The sequence below is a fragment of the Clavelina lepadiformis genome, chromosome 1 (genome assembly GCF_947623445.1).
Source record: "Clavelina lepadiformis chromosome 1, kaClaLepa1.1, whole genome shotgun sequence".
Classification (NCBI taxonomy): Eukaryota; Metazoa; Chordata; class Ascidiacea; order Aplousobranchia; family Clavelinidae; genus Clavelina; species Clavelina lepadiformis.
Window position 1 is genome coordinate 17,418,610 of NC_135240.1, and position 17,660 is coordinate 17,436,269.

Sequence of the window (17,660 nt, forward strand, 5' to 3'; positions counted from 1 at the left end):
TCGGTGTTTGGCATTACACTGGTCCCTAGGTTGATGTTGTCTGAACCGTGTTAACCAAATTTTAAAGTAAAATAAGATACAGGATATAGTTTGGCACTCTTAAGGTTAACTTTATTTACATTTTTCGACACGAGCTAAAGCAAGCATAAGCTTGTTTCTTCAGGTGTACTGTGAAAATCACTGGTCTCTAGGTTAGAGTTGCTTTTGTGTAGCTTTATTTAACTGACCGATTGTTGTGCTTTTAGGATATTAATCCTTATTTTAATCAAACCATGTCACTTTATATATTTATTTCGACTTTTAATATCTGTATTTTTAATGTCAGGGAACTTGTCCTTTACATCTTTCAATCGTGTAATTGTTTCGCCGTTTGTGTTATTTTCGTTTTAAATTCTTTAAAATAAGGAACAGTTTAGTGGATTTGGTGGTAATGCTAAACCAACACTCTTACAGCCAAATTGTATTATTGCTATCATGCATGTTTTAATACCTTGGGTTTGCCACTTTTTCCTACTCGGCAATTGTCTGTAAGCATGTGTTTTATTGTACTGTAACTACAATGGTTAGCATCGTAATTTTCGTTTTGCACAGTTAATGGCAAAAAATAAACAATAAAATGCAATACAATATAATTTATTTCCTTCCTCAAAAGACCAAGTACTATTTTAATAGATTGTGTCAAGCTTGTAATGACCTTGAGCTGCTGATCACAAGTGTCCATATAACCATACCATTACAATGTTTATAAGCTTGATAAGTAAACGAACCGACTGTATATTGAGTCTCAATTCTCTAGTCGTTAATATCTTTTCACCGCCTGTTCATCTACTGATATAGAGATAGTAAATCAATTCCAACGATATTGAAACGTCAGCATCAACTTTAAATTGCGATCAGGTTGCGTCTTATGATAAGATGACTGATAGATCTTAATTCCACTCAGAAACTTTTCTTTCAATGGTTATATTGATAAGTAGCCTTCCGCTTGCAGAATTCTTGATAACTATAGACTTAGCGGAATCAGAACAACTGCTTGAATGAATAGCTGAAAGAATGAATATACTGACAGAGTGTACAAATATATATAGGCTATACGTACTATAGCAATCATCGGCAAAACTTTCTCACGCACATCGGAAACTGGTCACAAAAAATCGTTCATAAATTTGGTACAAATTTCCTAACAATGATTGGAATAAATATACTGAAACTTGAGAAACCTGGTAGGCTACTGAAACTTAGGCAGATTGTTTAACTGCGTCATTTATACCAATAATGCCATATGTGACTTATACCAATAATCCCATATGCTGTTAAAAGCCTCAAAGCCTGAGTCACTTAAAGCAGAACATTACAACTAGGATGGAAAAAACATAAAGGAGATATCTCCAAATTTCGACATGAAAAACCTCTTTAAGTAGCCTACAGACACGCTTTGGTACATGAACACGCCATTAACTCGTAATGCAAAGGTGGGTATTTGGTACTTGAACTTGACAGGTTGACCAACGATTAGTTGTGTTGACCCATTCCACTACAATAATTACTTGTTGAACTGTTTATTGCGGGTGATGATATATGAGTCTCATAAGGTCGTTGTCTGCTTTTCTCACCCTCAGACATAATTGTTCACCTTAACGGTTTATTGTCTTGTGAAGATGACAACAAAGTTGTCTAACTTGAGACTGAACTTCTTCAAATTGAATTCAACAATGGTTACACCGGAATGACGAATGTAGGCCTATATACTGATTAATTGAAGTTTCTTTAAACGATTACATTTTCACAAATCATTAGCACATCAACTGCACAAAGACGTCCATGCTACAGTGTTGATCTTAGTAGACGTTTTGCATTGAACAACTGTGAATAATAAAACTCATAATAATAAAGCACAGGATAAACACACACGATATTTATATCACGACTTAAAACGGTAAACAGGGAGTCATCGACACACAATGCAAAGCTTTGCTAAGCAGATTTGCGAAACCAGAAAGTATACATTATAGTCGATCTGTATGGCAAAACATGCGCCGATCATCACAAACTAAAGCATACAGACGCTCCTTTGAAACGATTCTCTGCGTTAAGTTATGCATGCACTCCGTCACATGTCATTGGCTAATAAAATAATACCAAGTTAGCCGCAGTCGTAGGTGAAGAACAGCTCACCAATACATATATATTGCGTTCTTCTTTCGTTGCGCTATATAGTTTGGTTACCCCGATAAGACTGAAACGCAACCTTTGATTGGAATCAAGAATGGAGTCAACTTAGCAAAGCAACCGTTCAGTTTTGCAGTGTACTCGAATGATAGAGTGAACGACTATGTTCAGAAGGATGTGCGTGGGAATGTGCAGCTTTCGAAGGTTGTACTACTGTTACCGCTTTTTTTTAACCCAACATGGGAATATTCTCCTATGCGTCGTCAAGTGGCATTTTTTCAGCCACTGTCAACATCCCTCCGACGTTGGATTAAATCGAATGGATCTGACTTCGTTTTGTCTGCTCGCCAAATTTTCGGGTATGGCCCAATCTTTTGAAGCATTGCTTCAGTACGGCTGTTTAACACAGAGGCGTCGATGCACAGCTCACACGGAAAGAACTTTCTGAAAAACTATACCACTAGTGTATTGTAGTTGTAGCCTCCATACACTGTAGTTTTGATAAAAAAAATTTGAAAAACTTTTTATCATGTCTGCATAGTATCCCATAACATTAAATTGGTTTAAAACTTTAAACCTTATTGTTTACAGTTTTGCCCAATATCGTGTCATGTGGTATAGCCTACTTTGGTTTCCACATGCCTAAACTCGGAAGACGGAAGATCAATAACTTTCTTTTTACTGTTTCTAGCCTCCCGCTGTGTGTTCAATATCTGTGCCCATTTACTCCTTCTTGCTATCTGTGGTAAGCGCTGACCAAATCGTATAACCTGCTTAACTTTATTGTGTAAATATTCCCGGTCAGGTGCTGTAGTTTTATTAATTAATTATCTTGTGACAAATTGCTTACCCCGTTTCACTTTTTCGAATGAAGGGAAGTGTTACGTTGCGTTTCACGTCCGCTGGAGAGCGGTAGGACACGACCCGCACTATTTCTCCAAAGAATTATTGTATTTTTTCTCTTTATTTCCAGTTCGCATTTGGAGTCAGTCGTCTTTTACACAAGAAGGCATACAGACGCTCTTTTGAGACGTCTATCCGCGTGAAATTATACCTCTGCTTTGGCTCGTGTTACTGGCCAATAGAATAATACCAAGTCAGTCGTAATCGTGGATCAGGAACAGCTCAACAATACATATATGTATATATAACGTAATGTTGGAAAAGAAACACTGATTGCCCTCATTTTCCAGTACCGTGCCATTTTCCATGCCGCTATTTTCCAGTACCGTCATTTTTCGGATCCCCAATTTACCATCTGCCCAATTAAAACTGCTATAGTGGTTTTCGCTACAACGACAACAACATCAACGTGGCTGTATGATACCATCTTCGGCACACGTATGCAAGTGCTGATTGGCCTCGGCAGTCGGCAATGTCACCATAATCCCCTAGCCAGCTATAGCCTTTGACGATACGACAAAACAATAGCGTAGCGTACAATGGCGACAGATTCGCGAACTGAAACAGACTTGGACTTTCAAAACCCGAAGTGTGTCTTTTCAAAGCAGGATTTTTTGAAATAAGCAGCAAGTACCGGTAAGTCCGGATACTTTTCATAATCGGCAAAGTGGCTTAGTTTTCTCATTACCGGTATTTGGTAAATTTTGGAGATAAGGCATTTCCATCGTTTGTGGCATGCTTCTTTGTGTCTATAGCAACTCCCTTGCCCCGATTGGAAAGCTAGACTTTGACAAGAACTCCCATAGTGGAAACTTGGGCATGTGTATACCCACAAGAATTTTTTCCAAAGCAAAATTTACGCCTGAATTCTTATATGTACACACGCATTTTAGGATTCAATAATAAGACTTAACCTAAACAGCCAACAGCTTGTACTTCGAGTTAACTATTAAGATCTAGTCTAATCTGATTGATATCTTCTATGCGAATGCAGGTCTATAGGTATGCTTCCGCATCATTTTTCTATACAAAGATTAATGGCGCAATTTAATCTAGGCTACCTGGTGCAGTAAGTTGGACTACCTTTCCGTATAACCATAGATTGGACTGCAGAATATGGCAGTTTTCGTCGAGATCCCGGTTGTGCAGAAGCAAAATTGTGGTGTGTCGGTGTACAAAGAAGCAGCTTGTGTACACTGTGACTAGTGACCCAAGGCTATCAGGCGTTTATACAGGCAATGTGGACTCTATCAGATAGATAGATCAGATTGACAAATAGGTTTTAAATAATAATTCTACAGTATAAATCAAAGCAAAAGTTAGTTTCTCCTTTTGTTTTGGAAACACCGGTTTACCATGGTGTGCAATGCCGTTTTAGAAGAAAAACTGTGTTGTGCTCTTGCCATACTCTAAGCACTTTGTGATTGATTGAATGCATGTGGATATAACATCACTATTATGTATTGATTACAGTCGTCTTTAAGAAGGCTTTAATTTCGCAACTTCTAAAAAACTTTGTTGCCTTTTAGTGTACTTGTTGAAGCAAGCTGATGCGTACTAAAGCTTGTGTAGAGAAAATAAAAATGATCGTTAGCGTGCTATCAAACATTCTGCTTTTTTGTTTTATCATAAAAATATAGTTGTATAACACCCTGAAAACAGCTAAAAATTAAACAATGTCTTTACCAGTAATGGAACAAGCTAGTTTTCAGATATCAGTTTTTTTTTCAAATTCCTATTTGAGTGAAATTACAATTATTTTAATCTGCTTGACTCGTCTGATTGATTTCAGTACACTTACATGTTGTGTAGAATTTTAGGTGAGTTTATACTGTGATACGTGGAAATGTCTATGATTTGCAGAACATTGATTACAGGTAAGATAATGAAGCTTTCTAATCCGCTGCCCAACTTGACTGTGGTGTATAGTTTGCATCTAATCAAGGTGTGGTACTAAACATAGCACCATGCATAGAATGAACAACAGAGCAAAAATACATTCGGTTGGGCTACTATCCTTACACCATTGTGTTTTCTTTTTGTAGGAATACTGGTTGGAGTAGTGTTTGGTCAGCTAACGTGTGCTACGCAGTTGAGCTCAGTAATATCCAACGATGACGGTTTAAGGCTCATACAGTATTTTAAGGTGAATTACAGTAATGAAAGATTTACATTAATGAATACTTACACTAATAGTGTTGGCAATGTATTCATTTACATAATTACAATAATATCATGTACTAACAATTTCATGGATAATGCTTTTTAGGCTCCATTTTCAAATTTGGAAACAGCATTTTATTCATTATCTGGTTTGAAGCATTACACCCAAGGTGGTGCACTTGGTCAAGCTGAAAAGGAAGTAAGAATCTCAGACAAAACTTGTCCACAGTATAGAATATACACAAATAGGGGATAGAGGTTGTTAATTTGTTAATGTTATTATTAATCATGAAAATTGAACACAATTTTTCAGTCTGCCTGCAAACTTGTTAAATCCTGTGAAACAAAGTCGCTTACATCACTCTATTATGGTGCTTCTGTTCTTGGTCATCTTAGGTCATTTTGCAAGGTTGGTCGAGTTTTAATGTTATAGATATAAATATAGTTATAAATAAACTTCCGAATCTGGATCAAATGTAACAAATTATTTATATTTTAACTTCTTTACATCTTTGTACCCTCTTCTTGACTTGATTTTCCTGTGCATCTACTTTTACAATGTTGTTGAAGGTAACATATAGCTGTTTAGTATAAAGCTAATGGTGGTTGAACCATTTTAACCCAGTATGACATATAGTAAACCAAAATATAAGATGGCACTCTATAGAGTTAAATTTATTTTTAATTCTTCTGCATGAGCTTTCGCAAGCATAAGGTTGCCTTATCAGTTGTATTCTAAGAGATGGCAAAAAATATTTGCTAATAATTTAATTGGAAAGGATTTTTGCCATTTCTTGGTGTGCACCTGTTAAATGAAGGTTCTCCTTGTGAAAGCTCATGTGGAAGAATTAATAATTGAAAGGAAAGTTAACCTTATAAAAAGCCATGTTTAATATAAGTACAACAAGCTTCTTAAACGGTCAATGTTTTCTGAACCGTGTTAACCATATTTTCTAGTAAAATTAAAAACAGGATGTAGTTAGGCACTCTGAAGGTTAACTTTATTTATGTTTTTCTGCACGAACTTTTGCAAGCAAGCTTGCTTCTTCAGGTGTACTGGAAAAGGCCAAAATAACTTCAAAATTGTTAGGTAAAGGTCTGCATGGAAAAAACAAACGCCATTATAATGTAATATCTACATGCATCTAAACAATCACAAAATAAAATAAAATAATGTTTATAAATAATTGGGTATTATGAATTAATTAGTAGATTGGCAGAAAGCCTTTACGAACAAACAAAAATAAATTCCAAACATTCTGCCGAGTAAGAAAAAGTAAAATAAATGAGCAAATGAAGGTGTGAAGTTTTTTCTATGCCCACTAGTATATTATCTTATGTTTGACAGCAGTAGCCAAAACTAATGACTGTGTTGACCTTTTTGTATTTTTCATTTTGATATCAAGGATAAAAATGATATCAACTTGTCAACAGGAACAAGAAAATAACATTATTGTTGTACATAGGAGTAATTCAGTGTGTCTGCATTATTAGTTTTGAGTTGTCACACAAACAGTTAGTTGTTGATAACTGCTTTAACGCAAATTGTTAATAGTTAGACATTTTCATCAAGTTTAGGGCAATCAATATTTTCCAGGGCATCGAAATTTAAGGAACTTGGTTGCCTGTAAGCAACCATTGAATAAACATGCAAGGTGTTTTCTGGATAATATGAGTCTCTAAATGATGATATTATAGCATGTTGATGTAATTAAGTAGATGTTGATTGGTAGTTGAGGCATGTTTGGATATTTTAATTATAAAATTTTTAAATTAGTTTTATTGTCTAAAGACTCATTTTTCTACATTTAATCTCATTTTGTATTTTTTATTCCCAATTTAATGTGCAAATGATGATGATAATGTACAATGTTGATGTATGTACGTATATGTTGATTGGTAGTAGAGACATGTTTGGTTGTTTTAGTTGTAAATTTTTGTATTTATTTTTGTTGCCTAGAGACTCATTTTTTAACATCGTACTTCAGATTGTATTATTTCTTTCGCCCCTGCGTGCCATGTCAATTTATAACACTGGTCTACACAAAATTTCAGGTTTGGGTTTTGACAACTCATTTTAGCTAATTTTGGGGCGCTGAATCCGAAAATGAACTCAGATTTTTTCTATCACATCACGTTTTTGAGATATGAAATATCCCTAATTTTTGAAAAAAATCAATTTTTGCCCCCCTCTGTTGTCAAAACAAGGAATTCTGATGCAATAAACACTGTTTTACCTGCAATAATCTAGCTTTAATTAGCAAACAAGCATTCTATATTATATTCACACAAATTTGCGTTGTCTTTATTAAAATTTCATGTTTTGGAATAAAAAATAGGCATACAAAAGAGCAACCATAATAACATCAAACGCTACATTATGCTGACGCACCTGTCGATAGGACAGTGACAAGGTATTATCTGAATTATAGCCTACAGTTCACACAATATGCACATAGACAACGGAGTGCAGAAATTCTGAAGACACACACAGAAATAGCAAAGTGCCAAAATAAAGATTGACTCAAAGGGACTTGGGCAGGGCGAGTTCAGAAACAGTCAACAAAAGAGCTTTCATAAAATATGAACTCTTCACTTATAAGCTTAAAAATGCTCTTTTGAGGGACTTTCTTTTATGAGCAGCATCTGGAATTTCTCTTTTCAAACTCCAGCAATAGTCGGCCATCATATGACAATCCCACCGACCTTGATAACGTTCCTCCATAATTTTAATATCCTGGTGGAAACGTTCACCCTGTTCTTCACTAACTTTCCCAAGGTTTTCTGGAAACTCATCCGCATGGCTCTTCAAGTAGTGAACTTTGATGCTCATCCTGCATCCCAAATCTTCAAAACTAAGCAGTAGCTCCCTTAAGAGATCTTTATAATTTTCTGCTTTTCTGTTTCCCAAAAAATGGAAGGATATAAGTATAGTTATAGTTCTGGAAGTGATATAAATACTGGCAGTGGCTTTTCATCACTGTGAGGAACTGGCCGCAATGCCGAATCCAGATTTGGATATTTCAAACGATGTTTACTCTTTTTGTTATACCCTTTCACACTAACAAGACAAAAATAACAATCGTCAACATGATTTCGTTTCTCTCGCCAAATCATGGGTATTCCAAATTTCATTTGTGAACCTTTTCCTTGCGACCAACTTCTCAGACATTCAACGCAGGTCTTGCACGCTTTATGAGGAGCCCAGCTTTTGTCCTGGTCCCCTAACTTGACTTTAAAGTAAGCAAGATATGCCCTTTTTACAAACGTGGTAATATTGCATTGTTGAGACTTCAACATGAAGCATCCACAAATGTAACAAAATATATCCGGATCATTACAACATTTTCTTCTTTTGCTGGAAGCAGACATAGCTTGAGATCAAATATAACCTTTCTTTGTTAGTAGTTTTCTAAGAGCAAGTTTTTCCACAGAAACACCACTATATTATTACACTATATTATATTTGACATTTTACTGTAAAAAGGGTAAAATTGATCAATTTCATAAAATAATGACACCGATAGAAAGAAAACTTGATGTGATAGAGAAAATCTGAGTTCATTTTCGGATTCAGCGCCCCAAAATTAGCTACAATCAGTTGTCAAAACCCAAACCTGAAAAAAAAAGTTGAAATTTGTAGACCAGTGATAATCATTCTGTAGCCTTGCAGTACTGTTTATCCATTTGTACACATCCTTAACTTTTTTTCCTTCCGGATACTTTTAAATGAAGCTTTTGCAGTATTCACAATATCCTTTTCTCCATGCTCATGCCCTATCCTAGTTAGTTGCAACAAAACTATTTGTCTACCTGCAGTAGTATTGTACTGCTTTTAGCACACTAATGGTACATGAAAACAATTTTAACTCAGCTTCTATTTAATTTAAGACCTGCCTTTTATTTTATAGCATGAGTTTTCAAAGGAAACTGTTGAGTTCGTTAAAGGCAAACTTAATGAAAATGCTAGTGTAAAAAACATTCATGCTATTGTGTCAATATTGAAAAACCTCGGACAGGAAGGTAAGTTATGTTATACTGTACTGCTGATACTAAAAGATAGTGGCTAACTGGTTATATGTTGCTTAATTATTTATTTATAAATTTTGCAGTTGACGATGATCAAGTACTTAGTGCATTACTTAATGCACTGAAAAGTGACAACAGCATTTTAAGCTCTTCCATTGCCCTCTTAACTGTTGCTAAGCTATCAAATCCAAATCTTGCATCTATCCTGAAGTCAATTGATATTGAGGTATACCCTCCAATAGTCTAATAATAGTGTCATGGTGCATGGAAATGAGTCTAATTTTCCGTTAATGTTTTGTTCATGTGCGTTAAGTGCTGATCAGTTACTAAAATGCAACACTACTTCTGTTAACAGGATATGGCAGCACAAGCAGATGAAGTGGATGAGCGATTTTTGCATTTTGAAAACAATCTTGAAATTACCTCTACTTTTCTCTCTGCAGTTGTGGAAGTTAGCAATGTAGCAAAGCAACCCTTGGCTATTTCAAAGGTAGCTGGGGTTTCAGTATGTTTTGTCAGATAGATGTAAGACTATATCATAGTCTAATTTGCCTATTGATAAATAATCCTTACTCACTACTTGTTTAATTGGAGGTGCCTAACCAATTTCACTTTTAATTAAGTATACCTATACCCCCTTCCAAAACAAATGAAAACATGGGATGTAGCAAAACAGTGTTTATGAAAATAATATTGCAGAAGATATTAACACTTACAGATATAGTTGCTTACTGCTCAACATAGCTGTACCTCAATGGAGACACACCTTTGTTATGCTGCACTGTACGTTTAGGTGCGTCATTAACATTAGTGCTCTCAACATATGCAGTGTTGTCTTGATCAAGTTGAACTGTAATCACTCGCTACCTGATCGTTTACTAGTTCAGAACTGGATTTGCTCAGCGTTTTTTGACATTGATGGACATGTCATTTTGACCAGGATATGCAATAGTTTCATCGATTTTACTAATGTCTGAGGAGCAATGTCGTGTAATGAAACATGGCTTAGCGCCCATTGGCGTAAGTCTGATTGGTGTTGAATATTTTTCCTCACGTGCAAGCAGATCGTTCTTGTTTGTTGTCACAAACCATCTGAGGTACACCTTTTCGCTGTAGATTCTCCTGTGCGAGAACGACGTTGAAAGTTAAATAAGCAATCATGAGGCGACATGTTGGTAGCTATATACATCAACGATTGAATTGAGTGCAGGGGGTCATCTAGAACAGCTTCCCATTGTGAATGATGTGTTTTTTCGGGAAATAGGAAGAAGGTTCCAATTCTATTTGCCATTGTTGCAGCTTCGTATTCTCTATTTTTGAGAGACGATGACTGTCGTACATAAACGCTACCACACATTGATCGGTATGAGTGTGAACTCTTGTCTAGATAGTAGATGTGCCCGCTTTTTAATATACTTATAACGTTATAACATTTAAATTACGTTAACAAGAAACAGTAGAAATAGCTTCATTAGTTCATATGTGCGATTTTTTGAGGTGGAATAGTTACAGCCTAAACAAAATTAGTTCCTGAAAACTTACCTCAAATTATGCCAAGGTATGTGTTAAGGTGCCTCTAAGGAGTCAGCAGACTCCACTTATCTAGATATCCAAAATAAAAAAATCTCGGCATACTTCCATCATTTTATAATTCAGAGAATGTTAGAGGCATGTTAAACTATAATTCTCGTCGTCAGTAAAAATGAAGAAATAGACAAGGCATGAGGCGAAAAACAAACAGAAACCAAAGAATAAGGAAAGCGAGAAGAGGAGAAACATAGAAGAAACCTTGTGTTGAAACCGTGGTTGAAAAGTATACCAATATCAATGGTAACCTTGTGAATGTACCAATTCCACTGTTAAAAGCTGGCATTGGACAAATATGTTTTGAAATCGTAAATTGTGTGTCACATATGCAGGGTCATAGACTACAAATTCCAGTCAAGTAAGTTCGTTTTTCTGTATGATATCATGTTTTCTCAAATTCCAGGGAGCAAATCTAGGTTCGGTGCCAGTGTTTAGCATAAATACGTTACTCAAACCTAAAACTACTTTTACTTTGCACTTGATACATAGGCCAGGATGGTTTGAGGGGGCCTAATACATGATGTTGAAAACTGAACAAAACACAACGTTATATATGTCACGATGATTAACGCTAAACAATTGTTTTGTGTTGAAATAAACTGATGATGTGATTCCCTTTATCAGTTATTGACAGAGGGAAATCCAGATTAAAGCGGTTGTGAATATTCACCTAAAATTATTGTATGGGTACCGCTGACCACGTACAAAATTAACTTTGTACGTGGTACTGAGGTAGTCTGTTTTATAATTTTGTTGGAACCTTTGCATTAGACAAGTCTTATGATTTCATAATCCTGTCAATGACATCATTTTCATCTCTGAAAAAAAGATCAAGTCGGCAGCCTTGTGTAACTATATTTTTCTTAATGATATTCAATTACCTTTTGTAGAATCAGGTTATTCTGTTCACCAACTTCCTTTTGAGGAGCAAAACTGCCGCTTCGACTGTAAAAGAAGCTTATCTTCTGCTTTCAACTTTGGGAAGAATTACTTCATCGACACAATTTAGGCTTGCTAAAGTTGCGGTTGTATCTGGCACTTCTATTTCTGAACATAAATCAGCTATCCAGGTAATATGCTTCAAAACTCTTGTCTGTTGTTAAAGCTGAGCTAAAAGGCAGTTGGTGTTACTGTTCAAAGAGAAGCAAAAAAATGAGTTTGAACAGCAGGAAATATGTTTTTACACTTATTAAACTGCTTTATGTCTTTAGATTTCGGTGTCCAACGTTTTCTCTCAACCATTGACCAAGCTTTCTGTTATTGCTGAATCTATAATTCGCGCAAGTGACAATGAAGTGATTGTTTCTAATGTACCCTTTAAGTTTGATGGACAAAAGACATACAACTTTATGTTTTGGAAGAAGAAACCAAAGAGTGGCTTCTACGACGTCACTCTAGCGTAAGAAAATTATTATTGACACACAGGGTAGTCCAAAAAACAAAATTAAATTATCCCATTTTGCTTCACCTAGAATATCTTCCACTGGCACCCAGCTTTTCGGTGTGTCTGATTTCGAATTTAGAGTAAAGGTTACTTCGACAATAACTGTAGCCAATTTGGAAATTGGCACTGCTGAAAGAGAGCAAACTGGAGCCACACTAAACAGGTATTTAATATCATTGGCATGGAAGATAATTGGCTGAAAGCCCACGAACATGATCAAAATTAAATAACCATTCAGTAGATGTTAGACGAACGGTACCTTTTTCTTTGTTGCTGACGATGTTTTAACCATTTCATTTTAGTGTGTCCTATCCAAGTAAAATGGAGGACATGAGAGCTGACAATCAACAAAAGATCATAATGCAGTTTCAAGTTAAGAACATTGTTGATGACTCCCTGGTTTTACCTCATCAGGTAACTATTTTAAGTAGGATTTTTTATGTTTATTATTTTAGATTGTGATAGATACTCACTGCTCATATTATGATCTGTTTTAACTAATTGTTTGTTCAGGCTTTTGTACGATTTTTCAAAGAAGATAGCAACCAGGAAATAATATTTGTGGCAGAACCTGATGATAAATCAACTTATAAATTTGAAGTGGAGTTGGCTACTGCCGGACGTGAACAATTTAATTCAGTTCCTGGAAAATATTTTTTGCAGCTTATCGTTGGTGATGCCACAATATCAAATCCTATATTTTGGGAAATTGTAAGTTTTTGTGGATTTCACTGAATTTTGTTTTATAATGCAAGCTAGTACTTCAAAATACAGTAGGTTGATTTTTTAAATTTATTGTTAAAATACTAAGTTTTTAAAAAGCAAGTTCAACACAAAAAAGTTAATTTTGAATTAAAGTAATTATAATGTAGTCAACTTCATTGACTTTAATCAACAAAATATATAAAAGATATAGAAAACCACTAGCCATTTTAACTGTTTTATTTAAAATATGATGTAGACTTATTTGCCAAAATTTATTAAGCATAAATTTTTTGCAAAATTGCTTTTTCAGTCTTGCAAGTGATGAATTGTGCAAAGTAACAAACACATTGATTTAATGTGGTTATAAATGTATGATATTGATAATAAGAATGCTGTGGTTTGCATTGATACATACTGTCCTGTACAATCGGTTGCAATATAAAACCTTGTTTTTAATTACCTTTCCCAGAGAACAGAAATGGCACAAAATAATATGCAATAAAACGTGCTTAAACAAGTGCGAAAACGTAAATTGACGTTGCAATAAAAATCTTACCTAAAACAGAAAAATTGGTTTTACTGAGAAAGTTGGCTTTATTGACCATGAATCGTCCTAGTCATAATAATCAATAATAATGAAATTTTAATCTGTATCTTATAATGATGAAGAAATGTGTGATGACTTACAAGGCATATAATTTATAATCGACCGAAAAAAAGACAACATTTACATATAGATACTGATAACTTAAAACATGGAAAACAGCAAGTGCTGGTGGACCGGTAGTGGTAAAATTTGAAAAATTATATTTTATTGCTCACGCTATAAAGATAAGAGTTCTAATAGGGTGCAGTTACTCTCAACCTTGGTGAAGACGCGAAGAAGGCGAAACCATCGTTTGAACAACAATACCTGCCCAAGCCTGAAATTCACCACGTCTTCCGACAACCTGAAGAGCGTCCTCCTGTTGTTGTCTCTCAGGCCTTCACTGTCGCTTGTCTTTTGCCGATAGCTCTTCTGTTCATCTTGGTAAGTTTTTATCATTTACATAATTTCCGTAGGAAGAAGTTAAGCCAAATATTCCTTTCTTTTCAGTGGATCAGGGTCGGAGCAAACGTTTCAGATTTGCGTCTTGCACCCAAAAACATAATGTTTCATATTGGCCTTGCAGGTATGTTAAAAAGCTCCACACTCTTTTCGCATTAGCCCTATGTTCCAATTGTTATTTGTAATATTAAAATCTTTTTTACATACTGCAGGAATTTTCATTCTTTATTATTTCTGCTGGTTGTCACTCGACATGTTCGTCACGATTCAATACCTCTGCGGAATAGGCGTGGTGACATTTATTTTTGGCAACTTAGTCCTATCTGACTTGGCTAACAATCGTTAGCGGCTTTTAATTCAGTGATAATGTTGTGAAGTACTGTTAAGTAGTGGCCTATTTGATGTGTTGAATATGGATGAAGCAATAAAATGATATAGGAAGTTTACTTCTTGCTTTCACTTTCTTTATAATGTGTTTAGGTACTGTAGCAAAATCCATTTAACATCGCTAAATGCGCTTAGTGGTGTCTTGTGTTTGGGATTTTATTGCTTTTATGCTGATACGCTAATTTCTCATCAACCAACCTCCTGCTTGATGTAGTTTCAGAACTCCCAAAATACTGTATTTTAACTTGTAACGGACTTTCAAATTGATATGTTTAATGATTTACCTCCGGCTACGGTGCCAAAAATATTTCATTGTTTAGGTCCTATTTATGTCGTTTGCCATTCAAAATTTATGGATTTCAAATCAAGAAAGTTCGCATAGAATAGCGAAGCAGCCTTCGCTTGTTAGTCAAGAGCATAACTCGGTGCTTCTCAACCTGTTCTGGGGCGAGCCAAATATTAAGCGCAAATTGATAGCAAAGGTTCAGCGACCCTATTTCTGAAATACTACGCTATGTTAGTCACCAACCAACTCTAATCACTATACTATATTATTGTCAGTTCAGAAAGACGTTCGTGAAGTATCAATTTCTTGGTACAGGAGTTCGCTATTCAGAAAGTATGGTGTTCACTTATCGAAAGGCTTCGTTAACTACTGTAGTCGGCGACCCAACCAAATCAAAAGGCGATTCACTATTGGGTCGCCACCTTATGGTTGAGAAGCACTGGTCTAAACGTTGTTTTATCGTTGCACCTGCTACAACTCGCAGCGTTTTTCATGTCGGACATGTAACTCCCATCACCTTCACGTTATACAAGCTCACACATCTACGTTATGTTCTTGGTTAATTGTATTATTGAAAAAGTGTACAGCACCTATAATAAAAAATTTCTTGTAAACTTTAAGAAAACCTTTCGGCCGACAAAGGGTGAAGTATTTTAACCGCACGCAAAGACCAGCCAGAAATTTAACAGGTAAATTAAGTAAAGATACCCTTAAATGCCAAAAAAGTCTTCAGATCAAGTGGAATATGGCTGATTGTGTTGCATTCTAAATGGGACTTTGTACAAATTCTTTAAAAAACATAATCAAAATATTTTGCAGTCTACTTCTACTGTAGCATAATGAAATAAAAAGGAGAATTTAACCTACATACTCGCAATGATGTGAAGTTGATGCCTAAACAAAAACATCAAAAAAATGATTTTATGGTACAAATGCCTACAAGTTCTACTTCATCCTTGAACATAACAATTTTTTTTACCTTTTATATAATTATTCATCTTTATCTTATTTGCCATTGTTAGTCACGCGTTATCGTCACCTGCTTTCGCCGACTCTGGCAATACATATATGTATTTTAACCTGGATATGAAATTTAAGTTTGTGAGCAAATATGACGCTTCGGCTTCATTTTTTGCGCAACCTCTAATTCAGGTTGGTCCAACGCTGCCGGCATGAAGGGCCACATTAAGGTTGAGGAGAACATTGCGGGCAGCAAATGAGGTAAACTCCAATGTTAGCAAAGGCCTGGGTTTACTGTTCTAATGGACTTGATGCTTTGCTGTGCTACTAATAAGGCACTCCTTGATACTTTCTACTTGTTTGCGATTGTGCTTGCAACAAAAAGTTAAAATCATCGCATGTATAGGCCTATATCGCAACACCATACAGTGATGTTAGCGGTAAAAAGACATCATCACCTCATAATAATCACCTATTGACTTGTACTTCAGTGATGTGAGACATTTCATTTAGATAGAGTATTTTAACAGCTGCAGATTTTCCCTGGTAAATACAGGGTACCAAAACTCTGAAAGTACAGCATTTGCGGGCCGCACGAAATCTCTCCTTGGACCATCCTGCTCTAATTTGTGAGCCATTCGGTGGCAACGCCGTTGTGGAACCGTAGGCTACTGAATTTTGTGTCTTTTGATATGTTACAATTAATTCTTGCCTATAAATTTAATATGATTCTTGTGAACGCTATTCTGAGTAATAGGCTAACTTTTGTAACGTCTACATATGACGAAATTAGCAACGCCGCAAAATTACCATGGAATTTATTGATAAACGGTCTTTTAGAACTCTTAAACTATTTTGTCTTTGACTCCGTTGTATATGCTTTCTCTAATTGTTTCTTTAAATCAGCACCACATTCATAAAGTCTAAATTGCTATATTGTCCGAAATATACTCGTAGTCACATCAGAAACAGTTTCATCACCATTTCACATTGGAATAGAGCTATCACTTCAATTCAATAATGAATAATCCAGAAGGTAAACTGATAAGAGGAGAAGAAGAGCGATTTTAACCAAGCCTAAGTTTTTATACCCTGTATCCAGCCAATCAGCGACAGATATGTTTCTAGCCATGCTACGTGTAACATATCATATCTAACATTATTCCACGTCATCTAAGCTTTGGTGAAAAATCATATAGGAAATCATTGTGACTCTTGGATCCAAAAAAATAATGGGTTGCTATGGAAGTAGTGATGAACGTACGGCACACAAAGACCTCGATATCGATGAGGCGGTGACTAGGATCATCAATTGTTGCTTTGCATTGGTGAACTGCAGTATGCTTCTTATGCAAACATGGTTCCGGCGGAGGTATAAAATATTCTCCCTTTTTGTAATGAGGTTGACACAGGTTAAAGGTTTGTAAGGCAGCTGTCGGTGGGGAGACCACAACTATGCCAATGAAGTACAGGACAAGTGGCATGTACAATGTACATGCTTAGTCTTGAAAACACTTGGACAAGGGAATGTGACGTCCTCTTCTGGTGGTTCGTATAGGTGGAATGTCGTTCAAAGCGCCCCAGTATATTTCCTCTTCTTCAATATCTCCAACAATTTCCACTAGAGATGTGAGATGTCCACTCCAATCAGCGTTGGGATCACAATATTAAGCAGTCCGATATATATCCCAAATATAATCCAACGTTCCAATGTAGGAGTAATCCGAAGAGGTTTTGCTGTAAACTTCGCGTCTCGATACTTGATCTTCAGAAGTGCAGTGTTCTTCTTCTCTTGTAGAAGAAAGTCGGGTCACCATTTTGCATTGAAAGAATCGCATCATTCACGAAAAATAAAAATATAAAAAATGGCATCCAAAAACCTGCCTGGATTACCCTGGTCAGAAAAAATGTTAACTGCCAGTGATATGAAAAGTCTGACAAGTCCGGGAAACCTGCCTCTTAACGTTTCTTCGTGAGGT

General features: G+C 35.8%; 1 protein-coding gene across 1 annotated transcript; it reads left to right on the forward strand.

Annotated features, from left to right (window-relative positions):
- Positions 1-4,051: 4,051 nt before the first annotated feature.
- Positions 4,052-14,494, forward strand: LOC143451281 (dolichyl-diphosphooligosaccharide--protein glycosyltransferase subunit 2-like). Its single transcript, XM_076951728.1, has 15 exons — positions 4,052-4,949; positions 5,118-5,218; positions 5,342-5,434; positions 5,549-5,644; positions 9,147-9,258; positions 9,348-9,490; positions 9,620-9,754; positions 11,742-11,921; positions 12,063-12,250; positions 12,324-12,458; positions 12,598-12,709; positions 12,809-13,006; positions 13,848-14,030; positions 14,097-14,172; positions 14,261-14,494. Exons 1-15 carry the CDS (start codon positions 4,919-4,921, stop codon positions 14,392-14,394), a joined length of 1,917 nt encoding a protein of 638 aa, XP_076807843.1. The 5' UTR covers positions 4,052-4,918; the 3' UTR covers positions 14,395-14,494.
- The last annotated feature ends 3,166 nt before the right edge of the window (positions 14,495-17,660 follow it).